This window comes from Salvelinus sp. IW2-2015, linkage group LG5 (assembly GCF_002910315.2).
Source record: "Salvelinus sp. IW2-2015 linkage group LG5, ASM291031v2, whole genome shotgun sequence".
Taxonomy (NCBI): domain Eukaryota; kingdom Metazoa; phylum Chordata; class Actinopteri; order Salmoniformes; family Salmonidae; genus Salvelinus; species Salvelinus sp. IW2-2015.
This window is the reverse complement of record NC_036844.1, coordinates 18,170,774-18,189,600: the sequence shown is the minus strand read 5'-3', so window position 1 is coordinate 18,189,600 and position 18,827 is coordinate 18,170,774. Positions and strand designations below refer to the sequence as shown.

At 41.4% G+C, this 18,827-nt stretch overlaps 1 protein-coding gene across 2 annotated transcripts; it reads right to left on the bottom strand.

Moving 5' to 3' along the window:
- Positions 1-444: 444 nt before the first annotated feature.
- LOC111964011 (WW domain-binding protein 1) lies at positions 445-18,148 on the bottom strand. 2 transcript variants are annotated; one of them, XR_011479875.1, is made up of 5 exons: positions 17,888-18,148; positions 9,602-9,704; positions 9,187-9,354; positions 2,217-6,572; positions 445-2,181 (listed from the first exon to the last, which is right to left on the bottom strand). XR_011479875.1 is itself a non-coding variant. In XM_023987655.2 (4 exons), exons 1-4 carry the CDS (start codon positions 17,948-17,950, stop codon positions 6,064-6,066), a joined length of 843 nt encoding a protein of 280 aa, XP_023843423.1. In that variant the 5' UTR covers positions 17,951-18,148; the 3' UTR covers positions 445-6,063. The 2 variants fall into 2 exon arrangements, 1 of the variants encoding a protein (XP_023843423.1); XM_023987655.2 differs by having other exon boundaries at positions 445-6,572.
- Between the last annotated feature and the right edge of the window lie 679 nt (positions 18,149-18,827).

Genomic DNA, 18,827 nt, shown 5'->3' with positions numbered 1-18,827 from the left:
AGGTAATGTTGTATTACCTTCACTGAAGATTGAAGGAAATATTCTACTCAAGTCATGCGATTGTATATCATGAAACCACACATGGTTAAGTTTGTGTTCTGCACTAATATTATGCTTGGAACTCTTGCCCCCATCCGTTTAGGCATATCTGGCAATGTGGGACTACTACATTTGTGACTTTGTCCCTAAAGAAGAGCATGTTAGAGGCTGTCTTGGGTACTCCTCAATAATGACTGAGCCACGTGCCTCAGGCACCATCTCACTCTGCCTTCTGATGCTCCTCAAGAGCAATAGCTCAACTGGTTCAGATGCCTGGGTGGGGAACCYCTTACTGTGGAGTATGTTAGACTACCTGAGAGCATATCAAAACGCCAACACTATAGGCTTGAGAAACAACAGCAATCAACTAGAAAGTTCAAAGCAAAAACGACAGTACAACTTCAGTTGAGTGCCAATGTTTGTTTTATTATAAAAAATAAAATACAAATGACCCCGAGAGTACACAGCAGACCCCCACTAAACCAAAGCATTCAAATGTACCACACATTTCAGTGCATTCCCCAATTGTTTTGGCTTGTTCTAGGTGATAATGATAGGGGTATGCGCTTCTGGACAACCGCTTCCTTTTCAAGCGTGGGTATTTGTGCCGTTTTGGAAAAGTCTTACCACGCGAATCAATATCCGCTTAACATTATCCAACTATGGTTGAGGGAGAAATGCAAGCAACATCTGGGTTACAGGGCATCCTTGATTATGGGGCAAGTACATTGTTGCCGTATAATTCAAGTGCAACCCACCCCTAAGTGAGACCATCTAAAAATTAAAAACCTTCTGAGCTAGCTGAGGTGTCACCACTCTGCCATCTAGCATTGGGTTATATTGGCTTCCATACTTGATACAGGTCGCAGTCGCTATCTATATCAAAAGGTTGGGCAATCGAGGAGAAAAAGGCAAGAACTTATTACTATTTAGTCATTGAAAATTCCTCAAACACTAAAAACAAAGGACAGACGTGCTGCGGTTTACAAAGACACCCAATGCGCCATGACAGTGCAACACACAAGGGATGGACCAGTGGCAAAAGTACCCACAGAGCAAACAGAATGTTAGTCTGAGGAAAGATTCAAAATGGCATTAATCCCACAAAAAGCATTCAAAACACTACTTTAACAACCAAAACAGATGTATCCCCCCATAATAATAAAAGCAAGAGTAATATTCTTAGCAGATTAGAATGAGAGCAACACATTCTATCCACTATGTCACTAAAGATGAACAGAAAGGTGAAACATTTACTAGAATGGCTTCATCTTTTCTCCCCACACACCAAGAGGTAACATGTAGATACACATTTACTTTTAAAGCATACACACAAATGACAGTAGCAATAATAACCATTCATTTTTGTTAAATATATATAWWTTTTTTAAACAAAGACATTACACATACCAACTGAGGTACATTGTGACAGAAATATTGCTTGTACTGGCAACTACAGACAGGAGTTATTGCAGCATACATCAGTGGGTTTATGTTTTTGCATAGCCTAGTCAGGTACAGTATATTACAGAGGTGTGTGTAGCTGAAATGAAGAGGAACACTTCAGGTAAAAGGAGGATATTATACAATGACAGAGCTTTGGCCTAGTGAGCAAGGTAAATGAAACTTGAGCTGACAACTGATGGCACTGGTGCCAATAGTAGATTTCTGATCAGTGTCAAATACAGATGTCCATAAAAAAAAACACATGTTTGCTATTCATGACAATAGGACAGTATGCATATGTAAGTGAGACGTCACGTGTGGGTTGAGTACAGTAATTGGTTGGTACTGGCAAACAATCTCAAAATATAGTTGTGCACTGTGCCTGCAGTACATGCGTGGGCAAGACAAACATTGGTGAGGGTTGCCACGCACTCTCTGTTACCATGTTCGGGCCCCCTGGAGGGGGAGGGGTTCCTCGTGATCCAGAGGGATGCAATGAGCCATGACTCAAGCCCCCCCAATCATCACACCTGGGGATAGTTACCTCACCAGGGACCATATACCCAACCTGCCACTGAACCTAGCTTGTGCCCTCTTTGCTGGTATACCGGAGAGGCCATGTGGACCAGGTGGGGGGCTTGAGAGGAAAAGAGAGATACACGCTTCTGAACATTGAAACCAAAAGAAAAAAATAGGCTATTTGTAAAGAAAGTTTTTTTTTTACAAATAGCCTATTATTTACTACAGAAAAGATATCCAAACAATTATGTTCAGATATTACCGTGTCTGCAACTGTAGGCAAAGAAGAAAATTACAGAACAGATGAATGGAAGGATGTGTGTCCATGATTGACTGATAGCCCTTTATCTAGGTAAACATGTGAAAGCCAAAGAAGTTTGTTTGGCAATAATCTTGACCAGTAAGCAGAGTGCGCAATGGGACTGAAACTATGGGTCCCCATTATCCTCATTTCAAAAACAAGAAGACACCTTTTCAATTTCCATTACCTTCATCTATACTGCATCAAAATGAATGCACTTTAGCCTCCCCAACCATAAAAAAAAAACATATCATATGAAATCACAAGAAAACAAAACAAGCATTCATGAACATTTTTTTTCTTCCATTTACTAATTCAACATGCTTTCAGGTCAGTTCAAATATCAAACTAATTTCCATCATATCCTTTAACTAAACTTTTTTTTTTTTTTATCTACGCAAAATAGGGGTACCTAAGATAAAAATTCTACATGACCACAGATAAGGGAATTTCTCATACACGTTTTCTGACTAAATAAATGTTGCGTATTCTACAGGCCAGTTTTTGCGACATATGGGAGTCATGATCTTGTTTGTGGTTTCACTGAGTTTACCACATCATAGAACAACAAGTTGCGCTGACCAATACATGTTAAACGCTTACACTTCAGACTCCATTTGTATAAAGGACTCCTCTGGACTACCAGGGGGGAAAAAAATACATGCTCAACATTTTTGCCATCTTCAAAAAGCATAGGTCTGAAATATAACCGCCTACTCATCAAATACAGAAGCCTAAAACACATCTAGTCTACCTGTACCCAACTTCAACTGACCACCGTAGTAAGGCATTTCCCTATGCCTCAGAATGACCTCTAAACGGAGTCTGTTCATAGGCCTTCTGCAGCTCGATCCTCATGTCTGTTCCCTAGCAACCTACCAAGGCAGCTTAAGGTGTCTTATAAAAAACATGTTGTCCTAATGTGAGACTGAGAACAGGACTGTGTGCATGACTATGCTCTACGACTTTTAAAACGTTACTTTTACAGTATCAAGGCTTCACACTGTTGAAGACATACAACTTAGATGTAGGATCTTACATTTGAGCCAGTTTGCTACAGCAGGAAAATAATCATGCAGCAACAGGAAATGTGAAAATATAATTCATGGACATTTTTGTAGGGGTTGATACAATCATGTCTGAAATTTCAAAGTGAAAATTACAAAACTGCAGAATCCTTTTTAAATCTCAAATACACGAGAGAAAGAAAAAAAGTACCACTGCTCTTTATTAAGCTTTACATATCTGCCTCAAGGCAATTTTTTCCCCAGAGCTTTTGTATTTTTTATTTGCACCCTTATGTAGACATTGCTGCACTCCACCCAGTACAATGCATCGAATGGGGTTGGAGTCGAGGGAAAATAAACATGTCACCAAATATAACAATGTGCATTTCATAAGTATTCTATTAAAGTTTGTAGTACAAAAGGCCTTAAGGCTGATACATAAAGCTTAATAAAGAGCAGTGATACTAGCCAGAGCAGTGTGCAGGTTTCTTATTTTTTCTCAACTGTTACCATGCACCTGCAACAAAGATAACTCAGATGTGTGAGTGCCATGTGAATTTTAAAATCTCAAATGCACCAAATGTTTTACATTTCCTGAATTGCAGGAAAGTTATCCTGCAACAGAGTGATCAAATTAAGATCCTACATATTTATGGATAGATATTCAGAATAAATCTGTGTCAATTTCCTTTTTCATTAGACGTTAATAATAAACAGTGCATCAGTCCATAACCTAATTGATCAGTGCTGTATGAAAGCAAATCAATACCCTAAATAATAAAACGTAACTGCCATTTAAACAACCCCCCCCACCAAAAAAGCAGCTGGACTTGTGGTGCTTCTTCTTCTCCTTGGTGGAACTGCACAGTAAGATCACATGCACTCCACACCCGATTCTACAACTACGCTTTGACACACATGCTTAGGCAAGCGACGCACAATACCGAGGAACATGCAGTTTATCAGTGTGCAGCTATGCTAACACTACACACATAGCAAAGCCACCCCCACCCCACTGAATGGAAAATACCACCACAAATCCCTAGCATTGCTCCTATAGGGTTCACACACCACCGCAAGCCAAGGGTGAACGCAACAGCACACTGCAGGCCCAGTGCAGTCATAACATGATGAAACTAGGTACAGGGTGTCTATACTTAAAACCTTGGTTCACTTCAGTCCGAGCCCCACACGACCAGGAGACTCGTGGTGAAGCTGTGTCACTATCAGGCTCTGGCTGTTGCTGGATCAAAACAGCAGCCGATTCATAAGTGCCAGCTTGGGGCCAATGGCCTGGGTGTGTGTCGCTTTATGTTTCAGACACGACGAATCAAAACACACTACCCACACACAGACACAAACAAATGACTCTATGCAAAATCCTAGTGCATTGTTTATAAAAGTGGTCTAAAGCCTGGTGAGTTGAGTGCATTACACCAGGGGCCAGGGCACTTTGTGGCTACGCTAAATAAGACTACTCCTCTATACATCCTATAAAACACACAATACACCCACAGCAGCACTTTGGTAGAGCTGTGTTGCTATTAATGTGGGTAAGATGGCCTCAGCCAAAGCTGGTTTTAGAGAGAAGTAAAACAATGACAAGAAAATGATAAAGGAGCAAAGTACTATAGAGCTGAACCTTCAGTATTCCTGGTAATATCACTGCCGAGCTGGGACACACACGGTCAACCACCACGAGGCTTTTTTATAGACACCAAGTTGCAGGCACAGCGATGGGATAATGTCACAGCTTACAGTCTTGAGTTCACTTGGCCACAGACAGAACTTGGCCGCACATCAAAACGTCTGTTCCAGTCCATTCAATACATTTCAGTCTGGCCAAGTGTTGACCGGAGTACTGGAGGAGTCACGAGGGATGGGAAGCGGGGGGATTCAGGGGGAGGAGTCTGATGTTACTGGGACACAGTCCAGAGAGGGAGAGCCTATAAGAGACAGGCACATCTTCACTTCCCCTTCCCAGCCTCTTCTCTGGATGCAAATAGCCCTGCTGTCCCTCCGCGAGGAAACCAGGCACAGGCTAAGATGACTCAGGGGTGACATCACTTTGCAGCTGTCTCCTAGATTACACAGTACACACCCTTACAAAAACAAAACAAGTTCCATTTGTCACAGTTCGTACACTTTGTTCAGTCCCCTCAGGTCAGGATTGTGTCTTGAAGCATTATCTTCTGTTTTGACCCTTATGTGCTGGGGCCTAGAGGCCTGTGGGTTGGTGACTGTTGCGGTATACTGTCCTGTCCCCACGTAGGTGAAATGTTAGAAGGACCAGAAGAAAATGTCCAGGCCAGACAGTGGGGGTGGGTAGATGTAGTCAATTCTGTGCCAGCGTCAACACCTCTTCTTACCACCTGGTGGTCTCTCTAGAAGCCTCAGCCCCTCCCCCATCCAGGAAGACTTAGCATTTTTCCTCATCATCCCCTTGTTAAGAACTAAACAAAGCAGAGGGACCATGGGTATTAAACAATTAAGCCATTAGCCACACGAAAAATCATATTTCTCAAATAAGAGCTTTTCTTTTTGTCATTGTCATTATATGGATCATAACTGAGAAGGATGTTAAACAACAGGACAACCTGGTTAATTTGATGAGTTATTGTGGGGCATTTCATTTGCTGGTGGTGTCGGAGTTATTGTTATGATGACAATGACAAGAGCTCTCCTGGGTCTCCCTCACTAAAGCACAGATCGGGCAGCAACAGCAGCCTCTGGGATGGTAGGTGGTGGAGCTCAGACCAGGCGGTCTCCGGTGCTGGTGGTCTGACCCTGGGGCTGAGGTTGGGGCTCAGGGGTTCTCGCTTTGTGTCTGAGGGTGTGGTGGTGATCAGAGGCAGAGCAGCAGTCCCCCGTGGCCCCCTGACACACCCGCTCCTCGTCCTCCTCCGGCCCAGAGCCCTCATCTAGTTGGCAAACGCACACCTCAATCCCTGAGTCGCCCGTCACGTGCCTGCGCCGGGTCAGCAGCTCCTCCAATGGGCCTTCAGGGTCCACCTCCACCGGTCGCTCTGATTGGCTGGGCACAGACGCGGCTTCTTCGTCTGATGACGAATTGGCGGTCTGCTCCTCTCTTGGCGCGTCCTCTGTTGGGGGCTCCAGCACCACGACCGCTTCTGATTGGATGGAGGGCAGCAGGATAGCAGTGGTGGTCTCTGGGGGAATCTCGGAGTAAGGCGGAGGGGGAGTCGGGGGATGACCCACCACCTCTTCATAGTCAGGAAGCTTGCAGTCTGTCCAGAACCCTGGGTGTAAATAAACAAACACACAGGAGTCATCCATCTTAACCCTTTACACTCATACCCATATATGGTTTGAAAATTGCAGATTTGGTCACCGATACCACCTGAATTGGATTGAAGTGGCTGTACAGTAATATGCTATAAATGACGTCAGAGCTCAAGCTCTGCGCTGTATAGGTTTTGACTGACCACCGTTCTGAAACTTGAYCACAGCACATGACAAGTTGCCCCCATCCCTCCTGCAAATTGGGCAACTTTTGCTACATTTTGTTGTCTGAGGGAAAAGCTGTAAATTAAAAGGACTCTGTATTTTGAAAGATGAGACGATTATAATAAATCCCGTTTTCGATGTCATACAATCAAGCCAAACAGCCATGAGTCCAAATGCGAACTTCACATTTCCATATCATATACCGTGTCAACGTCTCTGATCGCTATGTTTGATGTACAGTTACAAGATGACATGGCGTCTTACCCTGGGTTGTTCTGAACAGAATGAGCCCGTTTGTCTATTGTGAAGAAAATTTGCAGAACATGCACGACTCCTTTCTACGCGTATCAAAATTACAATCTGTTTCTCAGAATTGCCCTGTAAAAGCCTGACACTAAGATCGTATTTTATAACTTAGCTTGGTGTTTTCGGTAAATCAAAACTTCTGTACTTTTTCGATAGTAGAACATGAAAAATGGTTCGGTACTAGATTTTTTATTTWTTTTATTTTTTTACTTCCGTCAAACGTGTCAAGCCTGTCTATCAGCGCAGCCAACCCCTTATTATAGTGCGTACCGTGCCTGCTCCACTTCATTGCTAGCCTGCACTGGGAGTCTMYGCTGCATCATGTTAGCTCCCCGCTCATGCGCCACAGAAGTTAACACGCTTGAATAATGTGACACAGCATGTAGAAACTGTTAATTACTGTTCGCAAAACAATGTCCATACAGGCTACAACCCTTTACAATGGACGAAGATACCCGTAGTTTCCAGCTTTGTAGGCTAAATTTCCTTGCTAGCTGACAGCTAAAATCAATTCATTACCCTAGTACTTTGTCATAATATGCAAACCATAATGCAAAATATGCTGATTGCCACCAAAAACTTAATTCATTCACTTATTCGGTCTCTCTCACGTCTCTCCCAAAGATTATCTATTGCCTCAGCGAACTGACTGTGCTCCGACAGGCCGCCCCCCTCTTGCTTCGCAAATGACGTCATTACTAGCTAAAGAGACAGCACACAGTTTTATAAAATAAGCTACGTCTAGGCAAATGTTGTTGATCAGTACAATAAACTGCCACATGGAAGGGAAACAGCTTGTCAACTGCCCCATGAAATCAGCCAAAACAAGCTCTAACTCAATGCATGCACACTCCTATTGAATATAAATTGACCTGTATTGTGGATAGGCCTAGGCTACATCTTGATGTACCTAGTTTATCTATAGAGATTTACCATTCAAATAAATGATTCCCATTATGTCGTTAGATTGGTAAAAACGAAGTAAAATTGACTGTATAAATTGATTCATTAATGCATACACAGACGTCTCAAATGTCGACGTAATTAAATGCAACTGCAATGATTTTAAACTCAAAAGATGCAATGATTGAACAGAGCTGTAGCTGACTTAATCTGTCTGGATCAAGTACCATTCCGTGACTTTGGCTAATATGCCTTATTTTTTTGCTGTGGTATCATTTTGGTATTGGGAATTATGATGCTATCGAGTATTGCGATACTAAACCTGGTATCCAAGTAAAAATTCTGGTATCGTGACAACCCTATAAACTTGTCATGTTGGTAATAGAAGAAGCTTTCAAATGATGCCCACCTGACCCCATTGTGATTTATAAAAACTGGCCGTTTTTGGACTGCGTAAAAAGTAATTGTGTGATGGCGGGGATGCAGTATTCTAAACAACTAGAAGTGTGCTTGCTCTAGTTCAACAGCACAGCAAAATATATATAACTTTTTAGTGGAAGACTCTTCTTTTAGTCAAAATTGCATTGAAATGACCTAGGAACTGTTCARACTTTGGAGAGGTGTGTGGCCACATGGAGACACCAGTTAATCCTCTCACTCAAATCCTTGTCATTTTTTTGTCTGTTGCACCTACCCCAGATTTTCCAGGAATATTTTTATCACTTTACTGAATGTATCCAGAGTATTTTCAGATTTCATTATCAAGAAATGCAGCGAAAAAAAGTAAATATCAAAATGCACATAAAATCAACAGTATAATGTTTGGATTCAGTCTGGTTTCAGGTGATCTGTTGTGTCCTCAACTTTGGTCTAATAATTTTCCCGTAATCTCCAAACTGTTCCCTTTCAAATGCTACCATGCTTATGCATTTAATATTTATTTTGTAAGAACATTTAAATGTAGCCCTAACCATTTAGGCCAATTCCCACAAGTGTAAAGGGTTAACARGGTCTAGATAGGATTAGCTGGTGTTGAACTAAATAACTAATTGTCAGGTGTGGTTCTGAATCTGCTAAGAAGCATCTCCAAGCCACCAGGCCTAATTACTCTAAACAGTTAACTCACGAGGGACAAGTGAAGTCATTTCAGGAATGTAGTAGGTGCAATAAGTAGCCAGTTGGTGCTGAGAAACTCACTTAGGTTGAGGGGTGGAGGGGAGATGAAGGAGCTAGAAGCACCCTGGTAGGCCATAAGGCTGATTTCGCGCTGGCGCTGCTCCTGCTGCAGCCGCATCTTGACCCGACGGTGACGGTAGGCACAGCAGCAACTCAGCATTATGATGAGGGTCCACACCAGCCAGAACCCTGCATAAAATCATGTAGTTACATTCAATCAACTCATTTTGGCCAATGCTAATTTGTTTCAGCGCTATTGATTTCAGCATTACTACATGATTATTTGTCAAATTGGAGTGACTCAATGAAAGTGACAAATTCAGAGATTCCCATAATGAAGAATACATCATGTAAAAATCGGAGGAAAATAAATAATGGGAAGAGGGACAGAGTGGTGCTAGAAAGGCAAGGATAGAAGAGGAAACTCCGAACGTACACCACAGCTCGTAGTAGTAGGTGCAGCACTCCGTCTCACCGCAGCAGTACCCCATCTCACACCGGTATTGCTCATTGTTCACTCCAAAACAGAACTCCTTACCCTAAACACAAACACACAGGCATGCTATTCAGTGACATCTCWCACACACACACAACTGGGAGAAAATCTCAGGATTATGCAAACATGCTCAGCTGTTTGACAAAGTTACATTGGCATTTACTGCACAAAACACTAACAAGCAAGCCTGCAGTCACAGACCCACTTTCACTGTGGATGAACATTCAAATAGCATTCAATGCGTTAAATCAAATGACAAAATAGTGCATTCTGAAAGTATTCAGACCCCTTCCATTTTTCCACATTACGGCCTTATGCTAAAATGGATTAAATAAAAGCCTCAATCCACACACAATACCCCATAACTGTATCACATCCGGCCGTGATTGGGAGTCCCATAGCGCGGTGCATAATTGGCCCGGCGTTGCCCAGGTTTGGCCATCATTGCAAATAAGAAGTTGTTCTTAACTGACTTGCTTAGTTATATAAAAAAATAAAATAAAAAATAATAATGACAAAGTGAAAACGGGTTTAAACAATTTTTGCAAATAAAACCATTATCGGAAAATACCCAATTTACATTAAAGTATTCAGACCCTTTGCTATGAGACTCGAAATTGAGCTCAGGCGCATCCTGTTTCCGTTGATCATCCTTTTTCTACAACTTGTAGTCCACCAGTAGTAAATTAAATTGATTGGACATGATTTGAAAAGGCACACACCTGTCTATACAAGGTCCCACAGTTCATGTAGCACTCCACCAATCAGGCCTTTATGGTAGAGTGGCCAGACGGAAACCACTCCTTAGTAAAATGCACGACAGCCCGCTTGGAGTTTGCCAAAAGGCACCTAAAGGACTCAGACCATGAGAAACAATTATCTGGTCTGATGAAACCAAGATTGAACTCTTCGGCCTGACTGCCAAGCGTCACGTCTGGAGGAAACCCCTACGGTGAAGCATGGTGGTGGCAGCGTCATGCTGTAGGAATGTTTTTCAGCGGCAGGGACTGGGAGACGAGTCAGGATCAAGGGAAAGATGAACAGCAAAGTACAGAGATCCTTGATGAAAACCTGCTCCAGAGCGCTCAGTACCTCAGACTGGGATGGCGGTTCACCTTCCAACAGGACAACGACCCTAAGCACACAGCCAAGACAACACAGGAGTGGCTTCGGGACAAGTCTCTGAACGTCCTTGAAAAGGCCCAACCAGAGCCCGGACTTGAAACCGATCGAACGTCTCTGGAGAGATCTGAAAATAGCTGTGTAGCGACGCTCCCCATCAAACCTGACAGAACTTGATAGGATCTGCAGAGAATGAGAGAAACTCCCCAAATACAGGTGTGCCAAGCTTGTAGTGTCATACGAAGAAGACAGTGAGGCTGTAATCACTGCCAAAGGTGTTTCAACAAAATACTGAGTGAAGGGTCTGACTACTTATGTAAATGTGATATTTTAGTTTTTTCTTTTTGATAAATTTGCAAACATTTCTAAACCTGTTTTTGTTTTGTCATTATGGGGTAGTGTGTAGATTGGTGAGGGGGGGAAATAATTTTATACATTTTAGAATATGTATAGAAAGTATAGAATATACGTAACAAAATGTGGGAAAAGTCAAGGGGTCTGAACACTTTCCAAATGCACTGTAGGTGTTGCATTGACAGGTAAGGGACATCCCCTGATTATACAAACATATCATAGAAGCTGCCAAATGCACTCAAGGTGTTTTAACTAAGTCTAGCGGAGTAGCATTTTAACCAGGTACTGTAATAGGCTAAATAAAACTGGTTTGTGGCCAGTAGCTAGCTAACAGTTACAGCAAGTTATATGCACCACTACCAACAAATACATAAAAGGAAAAGTGCAGTTACTTAGCTAGAAAGCTAGCTAGCCAGCTAACCAGTTTTTTTGCACACTGTGTTTACTGGTGGTAGCTAACAGCCAGTTATCGAAGTGACTTGTTGTATACTTCAAAATAGTAAATTGTCCAGTAGCTACAGATAAAATCTCACMGTATGTCTACAAAATATTATGCTTGCAAACATTAGCTAGCTAGTTTAGTGGACCGCCACATCAAATTTGTTTTCAGTTTGGATATTCGAAGTTTGCTRGTCAGTACCTCACCCACTGAAGGTCCTAGGAAGATGAGTGGTAAGTAGAATCAGATGACGGTAGAGAGCAAGGGTAAACCTTTTTTCAAATCCATCCCATTTTTCAAGTGACTTTGTTGGTTTAAAAAAAAAAAAAAGGGGGGGGGGGATATTATACATTTGAGGCTAAAGGACCATCTTAAAAAAGCGCCATCAGCAGAACCTGGTGTTTACAGGATTTAATCAATTAAAGCTGCAATAATGTTCTTTTTGGAGAACTGAAAAATCACATAGAAAAGTGAGTTATAGATCTGTCATTCTCATTGAAACCAAGCCTAAGAAGCGGTAGATCTGTTAAGTGCGCTATTTCTATGCTTCCCGTTTAGTTTTTCCCCGTCTCACTTTTGTACACCAGCTTCAAACAGTTGGAAATAAAATATTTTTTTGTTATGGAAAATATATTTCACAGCAGATTAGATGGCACAATTATTCTCTACACTATACTTACTTGTTTTGTTACAAACTGAAATTACTGTAGGCAAACTATTAGATTTCTGTATAGTGCATCTTAAATGATCTAGAGCACTTAAGCCAACTTTGTCCCCCCCACAACAATTACATTTTGAAATGTGATACTTTATTTTGAATGTGTTATGTAAAAATTACAAGATCTCCCCCAGCAAAGAACCCACCCCTGCCTATGATCTTCAGTGTTTCCCCTAGGATATTTTTCAGCAGCGGTGGGAAAGGTAGGGGTGGGTTCTTTGCTGGGGGAGATTTTTAATAGAACGACTGACAAGGTCACTTCTTGTGACTTAAAAAAAACATTCTACTCTCAAAATGTCATTATGTTGACACCATCTGAAATAACTGATGCGCACCATTCGCACTGTAGGGAGATGAGGCGCAAGCGACGGCTGTACGCTCATGGCTCTCATTTGCGCCAGTGCTCACCGTTTTCTACAAATATACYTTGTAACTTGCCATTTTTTATTAAAATTATACCTAACATTCAATACCTTCCTATCCATATGAGCGGTGGGTTCCTTTACCTCTCATGAAAGGTACACCTTAGTTTTTCCCCAAAAATAATTCCCCTTAGATGTTATACATATTTAATCCTATTACAATTGTGGTTATTTGTTCACATACAGATCTTTTTTTAAATAATTTCTTATCCAAATGACATACTGTGCCTTCGGAAAGTATTTAGACCCCTTGACATTTTCCACATTTAGTTATGTTACAGCCTTATTCTAAAATGTATTAAATAGTTTTTCCCCCCACATCAATCTACACACAATATCCCATAATGACAAAGCAAAAAAAGTTAACATTTTGTTAATTACAAATCAACTGAAATGTCAGTTACATAAGTATTCAGACCCAGCATGATACTACCATCACCCTGCTTCACCATAGGGATGGTGCCAGGTTTCCTCCAGACATGACATTTGGCATTCAGGCCAAAGAGTTCAATCTTGGTTTCATCAGACCAGATAATCTTGTTTCTCATGGTCATGGTCTTTAAGTGCCTTTTGGCAAACTCCAAGCGGGCTGTAATGTGCCTTTTACTGAGGAGTGGCTTCCATCTGGCCATTCTACCATAAAGGCCTGATTGGTAGAGTGCTGCAAAGATGGTTGTGCTTCTGGAAGGTTCTCCCATCTCCACAGAGGAACTCTGGATCTCTGTCAGAGTGACCATCAGATTCTTGGTCACCTCACTAACCAAGGCCCTTCTCCCGATTGCCCAGTTTGGCCAGCTCTAGGAAGAGTCTTGGTGGTTCCAAACTTCTTCCATTTAAGTGTTCTTGGGGACCTTCAATGCTGCAGAAATGTTTTGGTACCCTTCCCCAGATCTGGGCCACGACACAACCCTGTCTCGGATCTCTATGGACAATTCCTTCGACTCATGGCTTGGTTTTTGCTCTGACATGCACTGTCAACTGTGGGACCGTATATAGACAGGTGTGTGCCTTTCCAATCCTCTCCAATCAATTGAATTTACCACAGGTGGACTCCAATCAAGTTGTAGAAACATCAAGGATGATGAATGGAAACACCAGAGCTCAATTTTGAGTCTCATAGAAAAAGGGTCTGAATGTACAGTGGGGAGAACAAGTATTTGATACACTGCCGATTTTGCAGTTTTCCTACTTCAAGCATGTAGAGGTCTGTAATTTTTATCATAGGTACACTTCAACTGTGAGAGACGGAATCTAAAACAAAAATCCAGAAACTCACATTGTATGATTTTTAAATAATTAATTTGCATTTTATTGCATGACATAAGTATTTGATCACCTACCAACCAGTAAGAATTCCGGCTCTCACAGACCTGTTAGTTTTTCTTTAAGAAGCCCTCCTGTTCTCCACTCATTACCTGTATTAACTGCACCTGTTTGAACTCGTTACCTGTATAAAAGACACCTGTCCACACACTCAATCAAACAGATTCCAACCTCTCCACAATGGCCAAGACCAGAGAACTGTGTAAGGACATCAGGGATAAAATTGTAGACCTGCACAAGGCTGGGATGGGCTACAGGACAATAGGCAACAGCTTGGTGAGAAGGAAACAACTGTTGGCGCAATTATTAGAAAATGGAAGAAGTTCAAGATGACGGTCAATCACCCTCGGTCTGGGGCTCCATGCAAGATTTCACCTCGTGGGGCATCAATGATCATGAGGAAGGTGAGGGATCAGCCCAGAACTACACGGCAGGACCTGGTCAATGACCTGAAGAGAGCTGGGACCACAGTCTCAAAGAAAACCATTAGTAACACACTCGCCGTCATGGATTAAAATCCTGCAGCGCACGCAAGGTCCCCTGCTTAAGCCAGTGCATGTCCAGGCCTGTCTGAAGTTTGCCAATGACCATCTGGATGATCAGAGGAGGAATGGGAGAAGGTCATGTGGTCTGATGAGACAAAAATAGAGCTTTTTGGTCTAACTCCACTCGCCGTGTTTGGGAAGAAGAAGTATGAGTACAACCCCAAGAACACCATCCCAACCGTGAAGCATGGAGGTGGAAACATCATTCTTTGGGGATGCTTTTCTGCAAGGGGACAGACGACTGCACCGTTTGAGGGGAGGATGGATGGGGCCATGTATTGCGAGATCTTAGCCAACAACCTCCTTCCCTCAGTAAGAGCATTGATGATGGGTCGTGGCTGGGTCTTCCAGCATGACAACGACCCGAACAACACAGCCAGGGCAACTAAGGAGTGGCTCCGTAAGAAGTATCTCAAGGTCCTGGAGTGGCCTAGCCAGTCCTCAGACCTGAACCAATAGAAAATCTTTGGAGGGAGCTGAAAGTCCGTATTGCCAGCGACAGCCCCGAAACCTGAAGGATCTGGAGAAGGTCTGTATGGAGGAGTGGGCCAAATCCCTGCTGCAGTGTGTGCAAACCTGGTCAAGAACTACAGGAAACGTATGATCTCTGTAATTGCAAACAAAGGTTCTGTACCAAATATTAAGTTCTGCTTTTCTGATGTATCAAATACTTATGTCATGCAATAAAATGCAAATTAATTACTTAAAAAATCATACAATGTGATTTTCTGGATTTTTGTTTTAGATTCCGTCTCTCATAGTTGAGTGTACCTATGATAAAAATTACAGACCTCTACATGCTTTGTAAGTAGGAAAACCTGCAAAATCGGCAGTGTATCAATACTTTGTTCCCCCACTGATGTAATATTTAATAAATTGGAAAAAAATTCTAAAAACCTGTTTTTTGCTTTGTCATTATGCGGTACTTGTTTGTAGATTGCGGAGGAAAACATATTTAATCCCTTTTAGAATAAGGCTGTAACAAAATGTGGAAAAAGTCAAAGGGTCGGAATACTTTACTGAATCAAATCTAATTTTATTTGTCACATACACATGGTTAGCAGATGTTAATGTGAGTGTAGCGAAATGCTTGTGCTTCTAGTTCCGACAATGCAGTAATAACCACAAGTAATCGAACCTAAATTTCACAACTACCTTATACACCAAGTGTAAAGGGATGAAGAATATGTACATAAAGATATATGAATGAGTGATGGTACAGAACGGCATAGGCAAGATGCAGTAGATGGTATCGAGTACAGTATATACATATGAGAAGAGTAATGTAGGGTATGTAAACATTATATTTAAGTTCCTCGGCGTACACATCACGGACAAACTGAATTGGTCCACCCACACAGACAGCGTGGTGAACCTCTGTCTGTGGCACTGTACCTGTAAAACCACTTGATGTTAAGTCACAGACCTCCCTCCTTCATAGTACACCCATTAGAATTTCCATTGCTCTGATTTCATGAATATTTCCAATTGTTGGTCCTTTTTTCAATAATTCACTGTCCATGAGCTATAACCTGTCTTAAGGGTACACCTTTTCTTTTCTCCCCAAATACCTCCTTTTATTTATTTTTTACAGATATTTATACTATTACAGCTGTGGTTATTTGTTCACATACAGATCAACATTTCTGTAGCTCTATATGAAGATGGTTTTGAAATCTAAAGCTGAAAAATATTTTCAATATTGCACATACTTCACATCATGTATATACACCACTAGGTGGAGCCATTGACCACAATACCTCTTACCCTGTGGACCTACTTGTATTGACAGACACCTCTCACTGGCACCACCAGCTGATTGTCTTCCCTAATCCCTATGTACTTGTCCATTCCGTCTGTCATTGTTTTGATGAAGGCCATTGATGAAGCCCGAAACGTAAATATTTTATTAGTAGTTTAAATAAAATATTTTTTTTGCGTCCAACACAAGTGTTAGTTGCATAGGGTGGAGAGTTGATTGAATGAGCTATAATTACGTGTCAGAGGAATGATTACAAACATTATGGTATTGTCCAAATTGGGAATTTAGCCAAGACACCGGGGTAAGAACCTATTCTCTCACGAGAAGTAGGCCTACCATGTTAAGCTATTCAATAACCAGAGCCAAGATACCCATTTCTTGCCCCTTCTGAAAAACTACATCTTCCACAGGAATGTCATGGGCACAACACCTAAAACATATGCACTTGTGGAGATCAAAGCTTGTGGAGACTGGTATAAGCCGTTTGAAACTTCCACCTAGCCTATAAGAGGGACTGCCCTAACGTCAAGTGGTTTTACACATAGGTCATTTGGATAAGAAACTATTGAAAATTAAATCTGTATGCAAACAAAAAAACCACAGCAATAACAGGATAAATTGATTTTAAAAAATTAAGGAAAGGAATTTTGGAAAAATTAAGTGTACCTTTCATATGAGAGGTAAAGGAACCCACCACACTTGTCTGTAGATCATATGGATAGGGAGTTATTAACATTTAGAACTATCACAAGAAATATGCCAATAAAAAAATATTTTAATATTTTTTTTTAAATAAATCTGAGAAGTGGTGAACTGGAAATATCATTAATACAGCATGGATGAGGGGGGGGGGGGGTAAATATAACACTCTTAGTAACCAAAAGGTAATCCCAACAATATTGGGCCTTCAGCTACTGGAGGCCCGAAGTAGTGTGTATAATCTTTATATTAGGTCTAATTCTCCTGAATTGGAACACAATGTATATATTTGTTTTACTTTCACGCAATCACCGGTATTGTACTTTTACTAAGGTCTCCTACACCACCGGAGCGCAAGAAAACAGCATATTTTCTCCTTTTTACCCTCTTAAGGAAAAACCCATCTATCGGTAAAAACAAAGTGTGAACCTTCTTCTCTACCATCATCTGATTCGAACTGGCATCATCCTAGGAACAAATTACAAATTAGCAAATTCAAAATATCGAAAGCAAAAAAATATACTGCGGTGCTCTACCAGACAAAATAACCTAACGTTAGGGTAGCTAGCTATGGGTGGTTTATCAACTAATCTTACCAATACTTTCAGAACTTCGGATAATATCTTAAGTATTTCAAGCTATAAACATAGAAACTATAAATATATCAACAAACACACGATTTGTCCAAACTGACGTCACCCAAAGTTGGAGTTGCTAGCGAGCCATGCCCAAGTTCCTTTGTGGGGAAACAAAAAGGCACAATAGAAGGCCTAGGATCCAGCTGCGATCCACGGGCTTGGTTAAAAGCGCTTACCGCGCTATGAACGCAAACTGCAGCTTACCTGTACCAAACAGGTCCCGATGCAAAGCAGACCTACAATGGATCCCAGTGTTTTCTGTGGCATCTTTCTGGGTTGTTGGCCAACAACACGACGGGAATCATATAGCAGTTGATCCACAATTTGTGAAATGAACAGCTAATTCAAACCGTTACGTACGTGACATGTTTTGTCTCTGTCGGAAGGCGTTCAGTGACTCAAATCTGAACCAGAAACAGGGATGTTGCACTAGCCACTGGGTGGCGGTGTTGTCATACACCTGGAGAAGTATTTTGGGCAACTTCTGAAGTGGCACTCCTGTCTCCTTTTCACCTCATTTAACATCGGATTTACTTAAAAGGTGTGTGTAACAAAATGAACATCTCAATAGGTGGCCCATTTAAGTCATGACATATTGGGAAAAAGGCCGATGGCATTACGACTTCCCATCAAACCAACTCCTTGAATGCCCTACTCCACGTGTCCAACTCAATCCACAGAGGGCCAAGTATGTGTGTTTTTTCTCTCCCCCTTGTACTTGACATTGATGAATTAAGGTCAACTCATTAGTAAGGAACTTACCTGGTTTTCTAGGCCTTAATTTAAAGGGGAAAACCTGCAGACACTCTGCTCACCATGGAATGAGTTTGACAACCCTGCCCAACTCCTTGAAGTTTAATTGTCAAATTTTTGGTTGTTGTTGTTGTTTAAAACATATATTTGTTTACCCTTTAATGTGTGTACTTTACTGTAATAAGTCTTCAACAGGAAAAATAAATAAAAATATTGGAGGACATCATATGTACTGGTAGTAAAGTTCATGATTTTCAGACAAGCAAAAATAATAGCAAATGCTATGGGAAAAAAAATCCCCAAATTTTAGCGTTACCTGTAGACCAAGGGTAAGCAACGCTGGTCATGTTTTTGATTTAACCAACTTGGAAGACCAGGTGTGTTGAATTTA